The sequence below is a fragment of the Gambusia affinis genome, linkage group LG04 (assembly GCF_019740435.1).
Source record: "Gambusia affinis linkage group LG04, SWU_Gaff_1.0, whole genome shotgun sequence".
Taxonomy (NCBI): Eukaryota; Metazoa; Chordata; class Actinopteri; order Cyprinodontiformes; family Poeciliidae; genus Gambusia; species Gambusia affinis.
Genome location: NC_057871.1, coordinates 4,727,270 through 4,743,934, shown reverse-complemented (window position 1 = coordinate 4,743,934; position 16,665 = coordinate 4,727,270). Strand labels below are relative to the sequence as shown.

Genomic DNA, 16,665 nt, shown 5'->3' with positions numbered 1-16,665 from the left:
ATATTACTGTACCATTGCCCTGCACAGTCTGGAGAAGTTTGAAATGAGAACTTCTGATAATATAGAATAAAAATATCCTTACTGTCCCACTATTTGGAAATTCAGGTGTAACATCAACAAGTCAAAGCTAACTGGGAACATGCATATACAATTATTTATTTATGTGTTTGTTTGACTGGGAAAACGCAGACAAACATAACAACAACAGCTGATGCGTTTCACAAAGAAAGGAACAATTTTACAGCTAAAGTTCATTCACTGCTCCTATTCACACAAATGTAAAAATATGAACAAGAGACTATACAGTAAGAGAAAATTTACATCAGACAAGAAATAATAACGCACAGCTATTAAAAATAACATAATAATGTGAAACGAAATCCATTTGAGCAGATATACAATACGTGTGCATATTCTATTCTATTCTATTCTATCTTTTCTCAGTGGCTTTTATGTCTGTATTGAGGTCACTGTTACCACAGCAACAAGACACCTGCATTCTGCACCTTTTCTGCAAAATGCATGCACCAAATTGTCAGAAAACATCATTTATTTTAGAACTAGTGTTCACAGAAAACTTTCTTTGAATTTCTGACTTTTTTTTTTTACTTCTACATGATTCCTGAAACACAGATAGGACCTGCTGGACAACACAATGTTTTACTTTTACACCATACAGAGAAACTAATTACAGTAAAAATAGGTTTTAAATAGAATGCTTTGAATCATATTGTAGCTATTATTATTTAAATTAAACCCAGCTACTCATTTCCTTTGATTTTTAAAATATATTTTTATTAACTGTAGTTTTTGTTATGTAATAGTTTTTTGTGTTTGTATATATTTATACACCTGAATTTCCCCACTGTGGAACAATACTTTTATTCTGTAATATATTGTTCTGTTTTGGTTTATTTTACTTTCTCCAGCGGAAGATGTATTAGTTGATTTGCTTCGGATTTAATTATGTTTCATGGCAGATCTTTAGATGAGTTACAGTTAAAATGCACCAAGTGATACATCTTAATAAATATCAATCTTTGTTTTCCAGTGTGTTATGATTAACTCAAAAAGTCACATCTTTATGTCTAAACTAATGTTGTTTATTTATACAAAAAAGTATTTGCTCTGTTAGCAATTTCTTGCTTTTGATTTTTTACACTTTAATGTTTCAGGTAAAAAAAATAGACAAAATTATCAATAAATACAAACAATTATGAATTTATAACTGAATTTTTATTCAGTGAAATTTTTGTAAGCCTGTTGCCTTTGACTCAATTTTTAGTTTTGTTGAATAAATGACAAAAAATAAATACATTCAAAATCACAGTTGATTTGTCTGTTTTTAAAAAAAGATATTTAAGCTTCAAAATGTATTCAGGAATGAAACTCATCTAAAAATAAAGCCAAATTCTGGGTTTCAAGACATTAATGAATAAATCTTTTTCATATTCTACATGCTACAAAGTACTAGTAAGAGTGGTAGTGTATTTTTAATTTAAATGTTTTTAAATAGTAAATATTTGTAATATTCCTATCCTTATTATTATTATTATTGCTTTTGTTGTTTTCAGTAATTCATTTTCAGTTTTGTTGTGTTAGTTACGAAAAAGTAAATTCAAAATCAGAGATAATTTATCATCTATCTGTTTTAAGCTTTGAAGCTATTTAAGCTTCAAATTTTACTGAGGAATGTTTACTATTATTATTATTATTATTATTATTATTATTATTATTATTATTATTATTATTATTATTATTATTATTATTATTATTATTATTATTATTATTATTATTATTATTATTATTATAGAATCAATAATAGGACTCTTGATGGCTTTTATTTTGACAGTCCCACTTCCTGCAGCCCTCAGTCCGCTGTCCAGTCCGCAGCTGATCCGGTCATAGTGGAGGAGCGTCGGGGCACGTGACGAAGCGGCCGGGATTCTGCCTCAGCGCCGCGGACCGACACCAGGCTTTACCCCGGTGGCGAAAACATCGGCGGCGCTTTTATATAAAGGAGAGAGAAAATCTGGACGGACCGGACCAGACGAACCTTCTGCAACAGGTCAAACAGGAGGAGCCTCCCGAACCGACGGTACCAGCTCCACAGCATGATGCCGGTGAGAAGGAACTTTATATTTCACAGCATATTAACTTTTAAATGCTATAATTGGAGTTTTAAACAAACATCTATCTATCTATCTATCTATCTATCTATCTATCTATCTATCTATCTATCTATCTATCTATCTATCTATCTATCTATCTATCTATCTATCTATCTATCTATCTATCTATCTATCTATCTATCTATCTATCTATCTATCTATCTATCTATCTATCTATCTATCTATCTATCTATCTACTTTTTTTTGGACTGAGGAGAGGAAGTATTGATTTATTGGTTTATCTGCAACTGGTAGCAAACCAGGGAGATTCCCGTAATGATGGAGTGTATGGAAAAAATTAATAACTATTAAAACGTAGAATTAAAAAGCAATGACAGCGTATCGGAGTTATTGTGGGCATAAAAAAGAGGAGTAAATTTACGTCAAAAAACCCCCTCAGAAATGCAGAAATGAATCAGAAATTCTCTAGAAAAAAATAGCAAATCTTCGACTTTCAAGCTCAAAATTTTTGACAGCAATCTCAGAAATTTTCAGGAATTTTTTTTTAGAATTTTCTAAACTCAGAAATTTACTTTTTTTTTTAAAAAAAGAAAATTTTACTGATATTTTTGGCAGAAAATTTCTCCTCCTTCTTATTTCCCATCTACCTTCACCTTAATACTCTGTTGTATGAATCAGCCATATAGCTGTCTTTAGGAGCTAATAGGATTTTTGATTTTATCACCATTGCTCTGAGGGAAACTACATACATTATATGATCAACTAAAGTGCATTAATGTTCCTCTTCTGGGCTGTAAAGGTGAGGAAGTGACTGATACGAGCTCACATGCTCACGTGTCTTTTTCCAGTCAAAAGTTAATTTAATTATGATACCAGAGGAACCTGACATGATCTGTTTGAGGAAATAACGAGACAAACTTCTCTGTTCACAGTTTTGCTTTAAGCAAACTTCCTGCACTGTCCTTTGTTTCACATTTTAAATTCTTCACAGCATCCAGACTGACTCATGTTTCACAGCTGCTTTCCTTAAAAGTGCAGACGACAGGAATGCTATGTTAATGCAGTTTAGGCAAGAACTATTTGTTTATTAGCAACCTTTAATGTATTTCTTATACTGTATTTAAAACAATTAAGTGATTAAATAAAAAATGAGCAGAATGTGGCAATGTTTCTATCCGATTTATCCTCATAATAATCAATAGAATATTTGATTACGGAAATCATCTTTAGCCACAGCTAGACAGTTGCATTTCGTTCTTAATGTATCTAAATTTTAACATTATAAACATTGAGATTGTAAATTACCTTCATAAACTGGATCTCCCCTTGAATGTGACTATTATCTGAGGGAAACTAAAAATAGCTGAAGTACTCAAAATAGAAACATTTGCTTATGATATCATTATGGTAAGTTTTAAGATCTTATTTTAGGTAAATAATCCTTCAATATTGATTTAAAAAGTTCCAGATTATTTCACTCATAGCAAGAAATTTTTCCATGTTAGAAGTGAAATAACCTCCCAGTGGAACTGGTACTTTTTAAAATCTGTTAAAGAATTATTTACCTAAAACAAACCCCTACACCTTGCTGAATAGTTAGATTGTTTTCTAAATCTTTCTGACCTTTTTTAAACATTTCCTGGATAATTTGCTGCATGTTTTTAGATGTTTCTTACCGTACACCTGGGCTGCAACGACCAGCGCATCACGGAGGTTCCCATCATGCCAGAGACGCTCTGCAGAGACGTTGTGGAGCTCTGCAAGGAGCCTGGTGAGGCCGACTGCTACCTGGCTGAGACCTGGAGAGGCTCAGGTGAGTTTTACATAAATACTGACCACAACTTTTTATGATTACTGCTCTGTTATAACTAAAAACTGAAGTTATTATCTTTGGACCTAAAGAGGGACGATCTAGAATTAATGTACAGCTTCAGTTATTACAGCTGGAAACTAGTGATTAGGTCTGAAATCTGGGTGTAGGGAAGGACCTGAACATTCAGAGCCACATAAAGACAGTTACAAAGTCAGCCTTCTGTCACCTGAAGAACATTTCCAGGATTAGAGGACTAATGTCCCAGATCTAGAGAAATTCATTCATGTATTTTTCTTTAGTCACATTGATTACTGCAACAGTGTCTTCACAGGTCTGACTAAAAAAACCAATCAGATCCAGAACGCTGCTGCTGGTGTTCTGACTAAAACCAGGAACATGGAGGTCATCACCCCAGTTCTAAAGTCCTTATTGGTCCCTGTAGCTCAGAGAATAGACTTAAAAATACTGCAGTAAATTTATAAATCAATGAACAGCTAAACACCACAATACATCAAAGATTTGCTGCTGTTGTGTAAATAAGTTACATATCTTCCTCATTGTCATTTTGTAAATATAATTTTATTTTTGAGCATTATTTTCAGGAAACCTTGGACATGATTTAATATTTTTGTTTGATTATGTTATTTAATTATATATCAGCCAAGCAATAACTTAGTTCTGGATTAATCTTTTTCATTTTTCACTTTTACTTCAGTAGTTTGTCTTTTCATGACTACTTTTCAATTTTACATGAGTAAAAATAATTTTGAATTAATATTTCTCTTTCTTGAGTTTCTATCACTCTACCCACCTCTCTGTATTCGATAAGATCAATAGGAGAGTTATATTTATTAAAGTCTGTGTTGGTTTCTAACCTTCCAGAGCGTGTGGTTGAAGAAGACGAGCCGATGTTGGAGGTGCTGCAGCGATGGGGCCAGCAGAGAGGGGAGGTGCGCTACATCCTGCGATACCAAAGAGCCTCTGGACACAAAACAGGTTGGATATACCTTATTATCACCAGATACTATTACATAATCTTACCTTTATCTGCCAGATTTATTAATCAAAGAAGGGATGAAGGGGGGCTATTTGTCAAAGTTTAATTTTTTGCACGTTTTGTTCTTCCGTTGCTTCTAAAACAGCCCAGGTGCTTAGAAAAGTGCTGGTTTCTCAGCAATAAGTTGATGTTATTTGTTGTTTGGAAAATGAGCTGTTTCAAAAACCTTTGTCGAGTCACAATTGATGGGCACTATACTGTTACCTAGCAGCCCCAGCTGAGCTCAGCCCGTTACCTAGCAACCCTAGCAAGTGGAGTTCCAGCACATTTGGTCAACTGGTTTTACCGCTGTATGTGCCGTACAATGGCTGCTAGAAAAGGCAAGCGTTCTGTTGTGGACTTACCATTGAGAAACCACTTGCTGCATTCTTGTTGGCTGTACAGAAAGGCCCACTTCTGCTTTTCAAATTTTTACGGTTGTATAATTTTGCATTTGTTTGTCGCCATTTTCACGTTAGTGTAAATGTTGAATTTGAGGGCTTGGCCAGCAGCTGATTATTCGGATTTAAAGTGACAAGAATTGAGCTGACTAAAATCTTATTATCTAAGAAAAATTTAGTGCAAAAATGTAATGAAGATGTTTTGAATAGTCCATATACCGATTTGAACCTTTTTTTATTAAAAAAAAAGTTTATAGAGAGCCCTCAGAGCAATCAGACAGGATCTGGATGACGCTAAATGCAGGAATGAGGAAACCTTCATATATAATCCAGTGTGACTGTATCTAGCAGCATGTAGTGCAAATCTGCAGGAGTTTCTTCAGCTCCCAAAGAACAGATTCAGCATGTATTTCCAGCAGCTCAGGCAGTAATCAGCTTAGAGCTGAAGGAATTAAGTGGGCTGCTCCATCTGTGATTTTTGTTCACTGTATTTTTAGGTATTGATCTGCTTTAACTTTAATATATCTCATGAACACTTGTTAATATATGATTAATTCATTGTGTGTATTTTGTACTTAACATTGTAGCAAGTCAGAAAACTTAAAGATACATTTTCAAAAATCTGTTTTTGTGTTCAGTTGGATGCAGATCTGCAGATCAAACTACTTTGGAAAGACTCAGAAAGAATGGGGTGAGATTTTTATTTATTTAGAATCACTGAAATCAAACCACATCATAACGCCTAGTAAAGAAACGCACCCAGAAGTTGTGTAATTTGGCATAATGACTGCTGGATAGAGAGAAAAACAATATGAAGATGTGACTACAAACTCAGATTGAGCTTTCTGTTGCAGTTCTCAGTTATTCCTCTGGATGTGTCGCTGAGTGAACTGCAGGATCTGGCAACAAGACAGCAGCAGCAGATTGATGCCCAGCAGCAGCTTTTGGCCTTCAAGGTACAGCACACCAAGCACTCTGCAGCATGCATATGACTACTATTAATAGTTTTACCAAAACAACCCGTTGTTCTTCATCCCAGTTTCAGCCTGACATTGAATTGAACCAATTATATGCATTTGAAATTGGCTGATTTGATGTCACTCATCAGTGTTTAGGCCATTCTCCAACCTCAGCGATGGAGAACACATATATTGTTCAGACAGAATATTGTGTGTTCAGATTATTCACACATGTAGTTCTTATGAGAAAGCAGCTGTCTGCCAGTTTACTATTATTGTTGGCAGGAGAGTGTGTGCTATATTATTAAGGAAATGTGCTGTAACAAAGTTCACATCGTATGAAAACGATGAGTACCATCACTACTCCTGCTGCATTAAGCAATAAATCAATTAATAGCATGATAAACTAAAACAAGCTCAATGCTTTCCATTTGCATAATTTACCATTTTTCTCTTTCTACCAAAAACTGTATGATAAAGATCTTCAGTCTGGTGCTTTGAAGGACAATTTAGTCTACATAGACTTCATAATTTGTTGTTTTATTTATTTATTTGGGATATTTAAAATGTCTTCCAGTTCCAGTGTTAAGTATTCATAAGAATTTAAAGTTTATTGAATTTTGAGAATCTGTTCTTGCATTGTTATGCCATTACCATTATATTACTTGAAAATGGTCTCAAAAATACTATATCGTCGTTTATCACATAAATTTCTTGGACAATTTATCGTCCAGCAAAAATTGTTATTGTAACAGGAGTAAGCATCTCTAATATTCAACCACCAAGTCCAGTGCTTGTTGGACTGCACCGTCACTCTTACTAGAGTTTTGTACAGTTTGTTCATTGTCCCATTGTGATAAATGATAATGTTGTCGTTTTGAGGCCATTTTCAAGTAATATGTTGATAAAGACATAATAATGTAACTTTACCCTCTGAAAGACTAATAAACGTTAATTTTGTACAGAACACTCCACACTGGAGGTGGGAGAGATTTTAAATATCCAAAATAAAACGCAACAACCAAAAACATCAAAAAGAAAAGAAAAAACTAAATGCAACAGAAACCATAAATAAAATGGATTATTAAGTATCTGTAAACAAAATTGATCTTCAAAAGATAATCATCAGAATGGAAATAATTTTATTTCATCATATGATTAATTAATTAATTGCTTATTGCGACACACATCACATGTGTAATGAGACACTGTTGCTTTATATCATCCACTCTTTTCAGGATCATCTTATCCTTTCAGAAGCAGTGATACAGGAGAAATCATAGCTTAATTTTGATCCCCATGTTAAGGCTGCTAAGTGGTAATGGTTGTTGCTAAGTAACTGTTATCTTGTAGCACTAAGCAACCTAATTTAATATAAATGTTTTTGGAGGTGTAAATGCTATAAAAAAGCAGTCAGCTTGTGTTTTCCATGTTAAAAACATTATTAAACTATAATAGTGTCATGTGCCTGTAAATTGACTAATGAAGAGCTTTTGCTGGATGCTGCAGGAGCAGCAGCTGTGTTACCTGAAGCTGCAGGATCAGAGGCAGGAGCAACATCAGGAGGCATCTGGGCAAGACCGACTGCTTCAGCTGCAAGAAAACATACGCAACCAGGAGGCCAAACTGCTACGGGTCCGGGCTCTCAGGGGCCAAGTGGAGCAAAAACGAAACATAAACTCCAAATTAGGTCAGAGGCTTTCCTTCTTGTACCAACTCTGTGAAATATTTCAGCATTAAAACTGTTTTTAAATAGTCATGTTTTCACAGTTGACCTTGATTACACTATAAACTAGTTTTATAACCGTTTTATAAAACAACCTCTTTAAAACTACATGTATGTTGAATGGACTATGTAGCAGGTAGCAAACTGATTAGCATTTTCTAACTGCAGTGGACTCCTGCCTCTTCATAGTTCAATGTTTGCATATTTTTCTGTGGAACAAAACTCCAAATTATTCATGCAAAACTTGCCTGCAGACATTTTTGTAGGGCATATTTAAAATATTCGAAAGCAAATGCAGCTTGAGACGTTGAAATATCTAGGTGCTATGCTACTTGGCAAGCTATTAGCTGCAGCCAATACAGGAGTCCCATTGCTTTTCCTTGTCTCTTTGCATATTAATGCATATTAAGGTATATTTGGTGTATATAATGGTGTTGGATCTATTAAGACAGGCACTTATAAGTGTTTTTAGAGGGGGTCACTCATGCCTTCATGCTCATGTTCTTGTGTTGTCATGTGGCAAGGAGTGCAAGCAAGAACACTGTTTCCTCACAACCCTGTCTTGTCTGTGTGATAACTTATCATTCAGTCCGACTGGGACTGTTTACATTACTGCAGTGAGCTTTAAGGCCATTCTCCTTTTTTCCCCTCTCTCAAGCTCTGAAAGATAATCAGAAAAGACAACAAGACCGTCTCATAGAGTTGAGAGAAACATCTGAAAAGGTCTTGCATGTCTTAGAGCCTGAAATGGCTGAATAATGAGTAGCTGATGGTTATTTTATTTTTCTTGCCAAAGCCCTTTTTAAATATAGAGCAGTGGAATTAGATTGTGTGTTTTTGTTAGTCAACCAGTTACTTATGTTTCATTAATACTAGCTTGATGATTCAAGCAGCTTTTGGTGATTTTGTCTAGGCTTTTTGAATGTATAATAATTGATCATACGTCAGGAAAATACGTCAGATTGTTTAATTACTGAGAAAGAGGTTGCTAAAGTTTAGGGTGATGGCAAGGAGACCTTCTAACTGCAACTGTTCCACATATAGCAACTCTTAAAGGAAATAACTTGCTGTTTGCCGTGATGTTGTGTTTTGGGGATGTTTATTTTCTGTTTGTACCAGTGGAGGAGATTGAGCAGATGACCAGCCTGTTCCAGCGGAAGCACAACGAATTGGAGTTGGCTGCAGCCAAGGTGGAGGAGCTGAGCGACCAGCTGGAGGCAATAAGAAACGCTCGTTTTGAGCCTCCTTTTCCTTTTCATCCTCACAACTCTTCTTCTGAGCTAAAGGACTTATATAAAGACTTACAGGTGAAGCTTCAGTCATAAAAGTTTCTTGTGCGTGCTTGATAATGTAACTATAAGAAGCTGGTTAATTGTACCATGTAAATGTACATTTCCAAGTAATATATTGATAATGACATAATAATCCAAAACCAATTACAGACCAATTTTGTAAAGAACTATTAACATTGGAACTGGAAAATATTTTAAATGTCCAAAACAAAACATGAGGAGCACTTCTCTCTTTGCAGTGTGGGGTGATTGTTTACAGCGCTCACAGTTTCTGATACGCCTCATAGCTTAGCTTTGGTTTGATCCACAGGTTTTATTTCACACCTGTGGAAATAAAACCACAGGTTTTGATTTCATAACTGCTTGTTTTTAAGCAGTTATGAGGCATGGTGGTGAAACCTTAAACTGCTGCTGTGCAAGTTACTCAACAGGTTGTCGCTAGGTAACCAAAGAGCGAGCGAGTCAGGATGGAAGTCCAGAGTATATCCTATCACGTGTATTACCTATGGATATTGATTATATGTTCATCACAATATATATTTTTATTGATTTATTGTCCAGGTCTATGCTGCTGGGTGAATTAGAGGCCTAAGAATTGTATTTATTTTTAATTTTTTACTTTTCAAAGTCAAGTTGTTCAGTTGGTGATTAAGACTGTAGTACATGTGGATTCAAAAAAAGTAGCAGAATTAGCATAAGACTTACTGCTCAAAGTGATAACACCATGAAAACTAAGATTTTCCCCAGAAACCTGTCATCTTGTTGATGTTTTAACTTCCTACTCCTTCCCAGCTGAGGAACAAGCTGAACCAGGAACAAAGTGCTAGGCTGCAGCAGCAGAAAGACAGGCTGAAAAAGAACAACGTGGAAGTTGTTGCGATGGACCAACGTCTTGGTGAGCTTCAAGAGAGACTCTGGAAAAAAAAGGCTGCCCTGCAGCAGAAAGAGAACCTGCCAGTAAGTTTAAATAATACATTTATCACAATATCTATTTATCACAGGGAGATAAGCAACAAAGCAAAGAAAGTCCATGACTTTTTGTTGTATTTTTGCACCTTTTTGAATTCTGCCATCATTTGTCAGGCGGCCTTAAACAGCGTCAACCCTCAACATGAGCCAAGCTCCAGAGTAGCAGCAGTGGGGCCATACATCCAGTCCGCCTCTCGGTCAAGCTCCCAGCTTTCTGCTGGGCTTCCTTGCCAGGAAACGATGGTGAAGTCGGCATATCCAGATGGCACTGCCACCTTACCAATGCCTGCCTCTTCCCGAAAGCCGCCAGCTATACGAGCCAAACCAAGCATTAGTATGCATAGTGATCTGTTCCTTTTTGGTTTAACATTGTTAGACAATTTAAAGATGATTATTGACTCTGAAAGGTGAAAGGTTTCAACACAGAAATGAGTAATTGTAGAAACTTTTGTCCAGAAAATCAAGTTGCCTCCACTGGCCGCCCTCATATGTCAAACCTGTGTTATTAAAACAGTTAGTTTTGGTCAGCTGGTTTTAGTAAAGGCTTTGTTTCTCTCTGCAATTTTAGTATTCTGAAGTTAATCGGAAGATTACCGTCTAGTATGACTCTTTGCTTGTTAGGAAAGTTAACGGTCGGTCTAGAGAGGCAAAAAATGCACTTGGTCTATAGTATTTAACAAAACTACTATTTGTAGAATGAATTAAGGGACCAAAGAGTTGCAGTTTGTTATGTTGAGGGTATAAAAAGACATCTTCAAAGTCAAAGAATTTAATGTAAAGCATCTTTTGTAGGTGTGGAGACCCTAAAAGACAATGCTTGCATTCCTTCCCATGGTGCTTCACGACTTGGTCACACCACACAGACGCAGCCAAAGGATAACCAGGTCTTTCTAGACTTCTGCTTAATTTCTAATCTGTTTTCTGCTCCATAACTTTAATGGTTCTTTTTATGTTTTGTTTCTGCTTTCAGTCATTTGGCAATGGTCTGTCCAAGTCAACTGTGCCACCAGCAGTTCCCACCAAACCGAAACTATTTCCTTTCCCCGGTCCACCAACTTTTTCCAAGCCTGCCTTTTGGACAGGGACCTTTCCTGGGAAAAAGAAACTTAAGGATCCAGGAGTCATGTCTACCCACAGCAACACCCTCCCTCTGCACAGCAATAAGGAAAGCCCTCCCGCAGCTGCAGTGCGACCATACTCACCAAACCCCACAGATGTGCCTCCACCTGTGTTTCAGAAACCCCAAACTCTGGCAGCTTCATCAATCTATTCGATGTACACCCAGCAGGCCACCCCTGGTAAAGCCTACCAAGCAGAAGGCCAGGGCACCCTGTCCCGCAGCAAACCACGAGGTGAAACAGATCCGGTTTCAGTTACCTTTGTTTTGTGTTTGGGAGTGTAATTTCATATTTGACTGGGGGTATGAATACTTTTTGGGTTAACTGTTCTCTCAAAATTAAGTTGAGTTGGATTGTGTTATTCGAAATGGAGGAAAAGCTGTAGGACATGTAGAGTTTGTTTTAAAATGTACTGATTATGTTTGCGTACTCTTTATCACCGTCTCTTCCTGTGCAGTGTACGGAAAACCAGACCTTCCAGCTGGCAAGAGGCCGCAAACAGTCAGCTCAGATAGCACCTCCTTGAGATCTGGGCTCTGTGAGTTTGAGACTGAAACCATTTCGACTGCTATCAACGATGACAAAGGTCCAGATGCTGATACAGCAGAATGTGCGACTCCTCGTCCACTCAGTCCCTCCAAACTCCTCCCGTTCGCGTCCAACCCTCACAGGAACTCTGACGCCGACTTGGAGGGCCTCCGGCGCCGACTGCACAACGCCCCCCGGCCTCTAAAAAAACGCAGTTCAGTCGTAGAGCCCGAAGGTCCAGCTGGATTTAATATTGAGAAGCTTCTGTACCAGAAGACAACTCTGGCTGCCATGGAAACCATTCCTATGAAGAACATCAGTACACCAGAGGAAAATGTTCAGTCCACAGTTCCTGACGACAGGAGCATCAAGAAAGATGTCAGTTCCAGGGTCAAAGATAAAAGTTTAGCTGTTCTGATGTCAGCTGGACACAACAGACCAAGATATTACCCTTTCCTTCTGTCCCCACAGGAAGACAAGGAGGAAGAACTTTCTTCCAGTGCAACTCAACAGGAGGAGATGTTTACTTGGCCACCTCCACCTTATCCCAACTGTGAAGAGGAAGAACAGGCAGATGATACATTCAACTTTCAGCAAACGATACCACAAGACACAGTCCCACCTGTGAGTAACAGTTTTACCAGTTAAAATGTTCTTTCCCTTACATGCAGTGACTCTGAAGGTGTTCACAAACCTTTTCAAATGGGCAGTTTGTATGATGAATGAAGACTTAATAAACTATTCCAAACCTCTCCCAGATACATCCATTCATCACCTACACTCCCTTATTGGTGAGGAGTAACCTGTGTGCCTCCAATCTGTCACAGGGCAATACAGAGACTCACAGGACAAACAACCATGCACACGTATACCTAAGATCAATCAATTATATTAACAGTCGTGCTTTTGGACTGTGGGAGGAAGCTGGAGTAAACATAGAGAACCCATGCATGCACAAGAATAACATGCAAAAACTTCCCAGGCCGGGATTAGAGCTTAGGACTGTCTTGCTTAGGACCTTCAGTGCTACCGACTGCGTGGCATTAAGGTCTTTATCCCCAGTTTAAAAACTGTAATCTGGTCTTTTCTGTTTCTTTTGGAGCTTCTTCCTCTCTCAGTGGCCTTTCAGCCCATGATGGCAGAGGAACAATTTCAACAAAGTAGAAAATTCCTTAGCCTATATTGGACCAAAAATGTAGCACAAATAATTACTGTTCACTGAACAAAATATACAGATTCTGGTAATAGACTTTCCGCTCTGTCTTACAGAGTAAACGGTCAATTTTGCGAAAACCTGGCTCTGACCGCCTGGAGCACAGGACGAGTGTCCAGTTCAGTCCTCTGGCCCTGCTTCTGGATTCCTCTCTGGAGGGTGAATTTGATCTTGTCCAGAGAGTCATCTATGATGTAAGTAGATATTCAAGCAGAATGCTGTAGAATTATGAGAATTTGGGTGAAGAATGGGATGGATGAATGGATCTGTCACGTTGCTGATATTTGTTTATGCAGGTGGCTGACGCCAGTATGCCTAACGACGAGGGAATCACAGCATTGCACAATGCTGTCTGTGCCGGCCACACTGACATAGTGAAGTTTTTGGTTCAGTTTGGTGTCAACGTCAATGCTGCTGACAGTGATGGCTGGTGAGTCTGATCTTCAGTGAGCTCCACGGATAAGCTTCACCTTCATGATCATGAGCACAGTTGACGAGAGTCTGTTTTCTTTTTAGGACGCCGCTGCACTGTGCTGCCTCTTGCAACAATGTTCAGGTTTGCAAGTTCCTGGTGGAATCTGGGGCAGCTGTGTTTGCAGCTACATACAGTGACATGCAGACTGCAGCTGACAAGTGTGAGGAAATGGAGGAGGGCTATGCACAGTGCTCCCAGTTCCTTTATGGTGAGATATTTGGAAATGTATTTTGCCAAAATGCATTAAACATACACCGCTCACAAAAGGTTTAGGACATTATGCTTTCGAGTTAAATTTCAATCCTAAAATACACTACGAACATTTACAGGTGAACTTAATGTGACCTTCTCTAAACCTTTGCATCTACATGTCCAGCTGTTCAGTGTTTCAGTACTTTTTTGCACAACTTGCTCTTCTCTACCAAAGACCTTAATGGCAACATTCACAACCAGTACAATCAGAATCGGTATTTAAACAGCATTTATGCCAGACAAGGGCCCATTGGGGCTCGGTGCTCAGTTCTCTGATGAAAGTTGATTCACATTGAGCAGAAATTATGCCCGCCAACAATGCTGGAGACTTAAACTAGAGTGCCCTGCATCAACCACTGCTGTGGTGGTTTTACAGTGTGGGCATGTGTGTTTATTTAATACAGAATTGCCCTATGGATGTTATTTCATTTTACTCTAAAATAAAGAGCCCCAGGCACCCCATCTTCCTTATTCTGTCAGTGTATTATCTGACATAAACATAAATTGTTTATGTGCTTTGGTACAATAACAGAAAAACAGTATCATATTAAGACCATATTACCTAATTAACATGTATCTTCTGTCCCCTGCGTAATCAACACAGACCTAATTTTCATGGATGATAATTCTACAGCTCAACAATTTTGATTGGTCAAGCTACAAACCTACATCTTCTGCCTCTTAAACCGTGCAGAAATTTAACATTAGCTAAAATTAGCGCCGAAATACAACACCTCATTTTCATATGAAACCACGAATTAGCGGTAATTAACTGATCGTAAACCACCTCTATCACAAAAGCAGACAAGTATCAAAATAACAGAAGAATAACTGCCGCCAACGGCGTAGTATATTCCTAAAGACCCGCTTAGCTGCCCAACAAGGTGCCTCATGTAAAACAGTGAACAAAAGTTCAGTGAACAAAAACAAACTAAAACTAGGGAATAGCTGATTCCTGTCTGTGTCGCTGAAGGTGTTCAGGAGAAGATGGGTGTGATGAACCGTGGGGTGGTGTATGCTCTGTGGAGCTATACGCCTGAAAATAAGGACGAGCTTGGCTTTAGCGAAGGAGACTGCTTGACGGTGCTGAAACAGGAAGGGGAGGTCGAGACAGAATGGTGGTGGGCTCGATGTGGCGACCATGAAGGATACATTCCCCGCAACCTTCTTGGGGTAAGATGAACTGCAGCTTACACATCACACCACTTTCTTAGGTGTATGTGATGATCGGTATCGGTGATTGGCCCTCATGTGTGATCGGCAGGAAAAAACCAGACCAGACCATCCCTAATAAATACTAATTTCATTCTCAACACTGTGATGCTTTTTAACCTTTTCCAGGTCTTGTTGTTTTAAAAATGGCTCTCTAATGAAATTCAAATAATTATTCTTATTGGTTTAAGTTTGGAAACTTAATCTTTTAATGAGAATTTTTTTCTGTTTCTCCCAGCTCTATCCGAGGATCAAGCCACGGCAGAGGAGCCTAGCTTAGCAATGATTTACCTCCATTTGAAGAAATCCAAATGAGAAGAAACAGCAGCACAATTACAGATAATTTCTCTTAAACTACGGCCACCAACACAAAGAATGCATCAAAGGACTGTTGCAGAGAAAGAAGAAACAATATTTCACCAGTTTCTTCCGTTAAAATGGACTACAGTGGTTATTTTCCAAAACAGAGCTGTCCAACAAAGACAGAAAACCACAAAAAAACAAAACAAGATTTAAATTATTTTGAGGTTCTTCCACAGTTTTAGAAAGTTGATTAATATATACATATATAGAAACAAGTGGGGGAAGGAAAGGGAAGTTTTGCAGCTTGTTCTATAATAATAGCTAATTATTGCTTTAGATTTTTCTTTAAAATGGTTTGAACATTGTTTTTTTATTATTAAAGCCATTTCCTTCATCCTCACAGTCCTGTTTTACTGCAGATTAGGTTATTTTACCAAAGATATAAGAATTAGCATGAATATAAACATTCAAAATAAAACACACATTGCTAGGATGTTAAAAGTAAGACATGTCACACATTCTCAGCTTTCCACTTAAACTCTTTATTTAAGAGCTTGAGGAACGATAAGGGAAAGCAAACTTTAATCCCTCTGTGTCCGTTTTCAGCTTCTACACTCTGCAGAATCAGCAGTGCCAACTCTGCGGCACACATGTACCCTCAGAATACAGAGCAGAGTCAGCAGCGACTGCATCTCAATAGTGACAAGAACCATGGAGTACATTCAAGATTAGATCAACAATTGCACAAATCCTCAAAAACAAAAAAGACAAACAAAAAGGTTAGAAGTCAAAGTCACCACATACAGGTGTGGAGCACCTGCCCATTACCGAGCATGCAGGTTAGCCTTAACTGGGCGCAGTTGCAGTGTGCATTTAATCCACATAATTACAAACCAACCACACACGTCTTTCACTGCAGCTCTTTTGAAAAAGGAGTTCAGTGTTTTGGATCCAGCTGGTACAAATTTAATTTAATGTGTGCTCGCTTGAACAGATTCACCTGCAACCCTCAAAATACAAAAACGTCTTGAGATGATTGATGCAAATATTTTTTAAACACAGGTTTTAGACAAGTGCTGCAATGAACATGAGGATGAAGCTTTAACTGTTTCTGCATTACAGATGAGTAACAGCAGGAAAACGTGGATAAATATTCCCTTACACTATGGATTCATTCCAACACAATGGAAGACAATGAGGAAGATAATGAGGGAAAAAAGGAGATAAAAGGATTTT

At 37.7% G+C, this 16,665-nt stretch overlaps 1 protein-coding gene across 2 annotated transcripts; it reads left to right on the top strand.

Moving 5' to 3' along the window:
* Positions 1–1,879: 1,879 nt before the first annotated feature.
* On the top strand, positions 1,880–15,505 carry LOC122829071 (apoptosis-stimulating of p53 protein 2-like). Of its 2 annotated transcripts, XM_044113299.1 has the most exons (18): positions 1,880–2,123; positions 3,798–3,945; positions 4,828–4,941; positions 6,021–6,073; positions 6,237–6,338; positions 7,851–8,031; positions 9,187–9,374; positions 10,152–10,316; positions 10,443–10,662; positions 11,121–11,212; positions 11,299–11,680; positions 11,904–12,352; positions 12,446–12,598; positions 13,244–13,381; positions 13,484–13,617; positions 13,704–13,870; positions 14,888–15,087; positions 15,365–15,505. In XM_044113299.1, the coding sequence occupies exons 1-18, from the start codon at positions 2,115–2,117 to the stop codon at positions 15,404–15,406; spliced, it is 2,937 nt and encodes a 978-aa protein (XP_043969234.1). In that variant the 5' UTR covers positions 1,880–2,114; the 3' UTR covers positions 15,407–15,505. The 2 variants fall into 2 exon arrangements, with proteins under 2 accessions (XP_043969234.1, XP_043969233.1); XM_044113298.1 differs by having other exon boundaries at positions 11,904–12,598.
* The last annotated feature ends 1,160 nt before the right edge of the window (positions 15,506–16,665 follow it).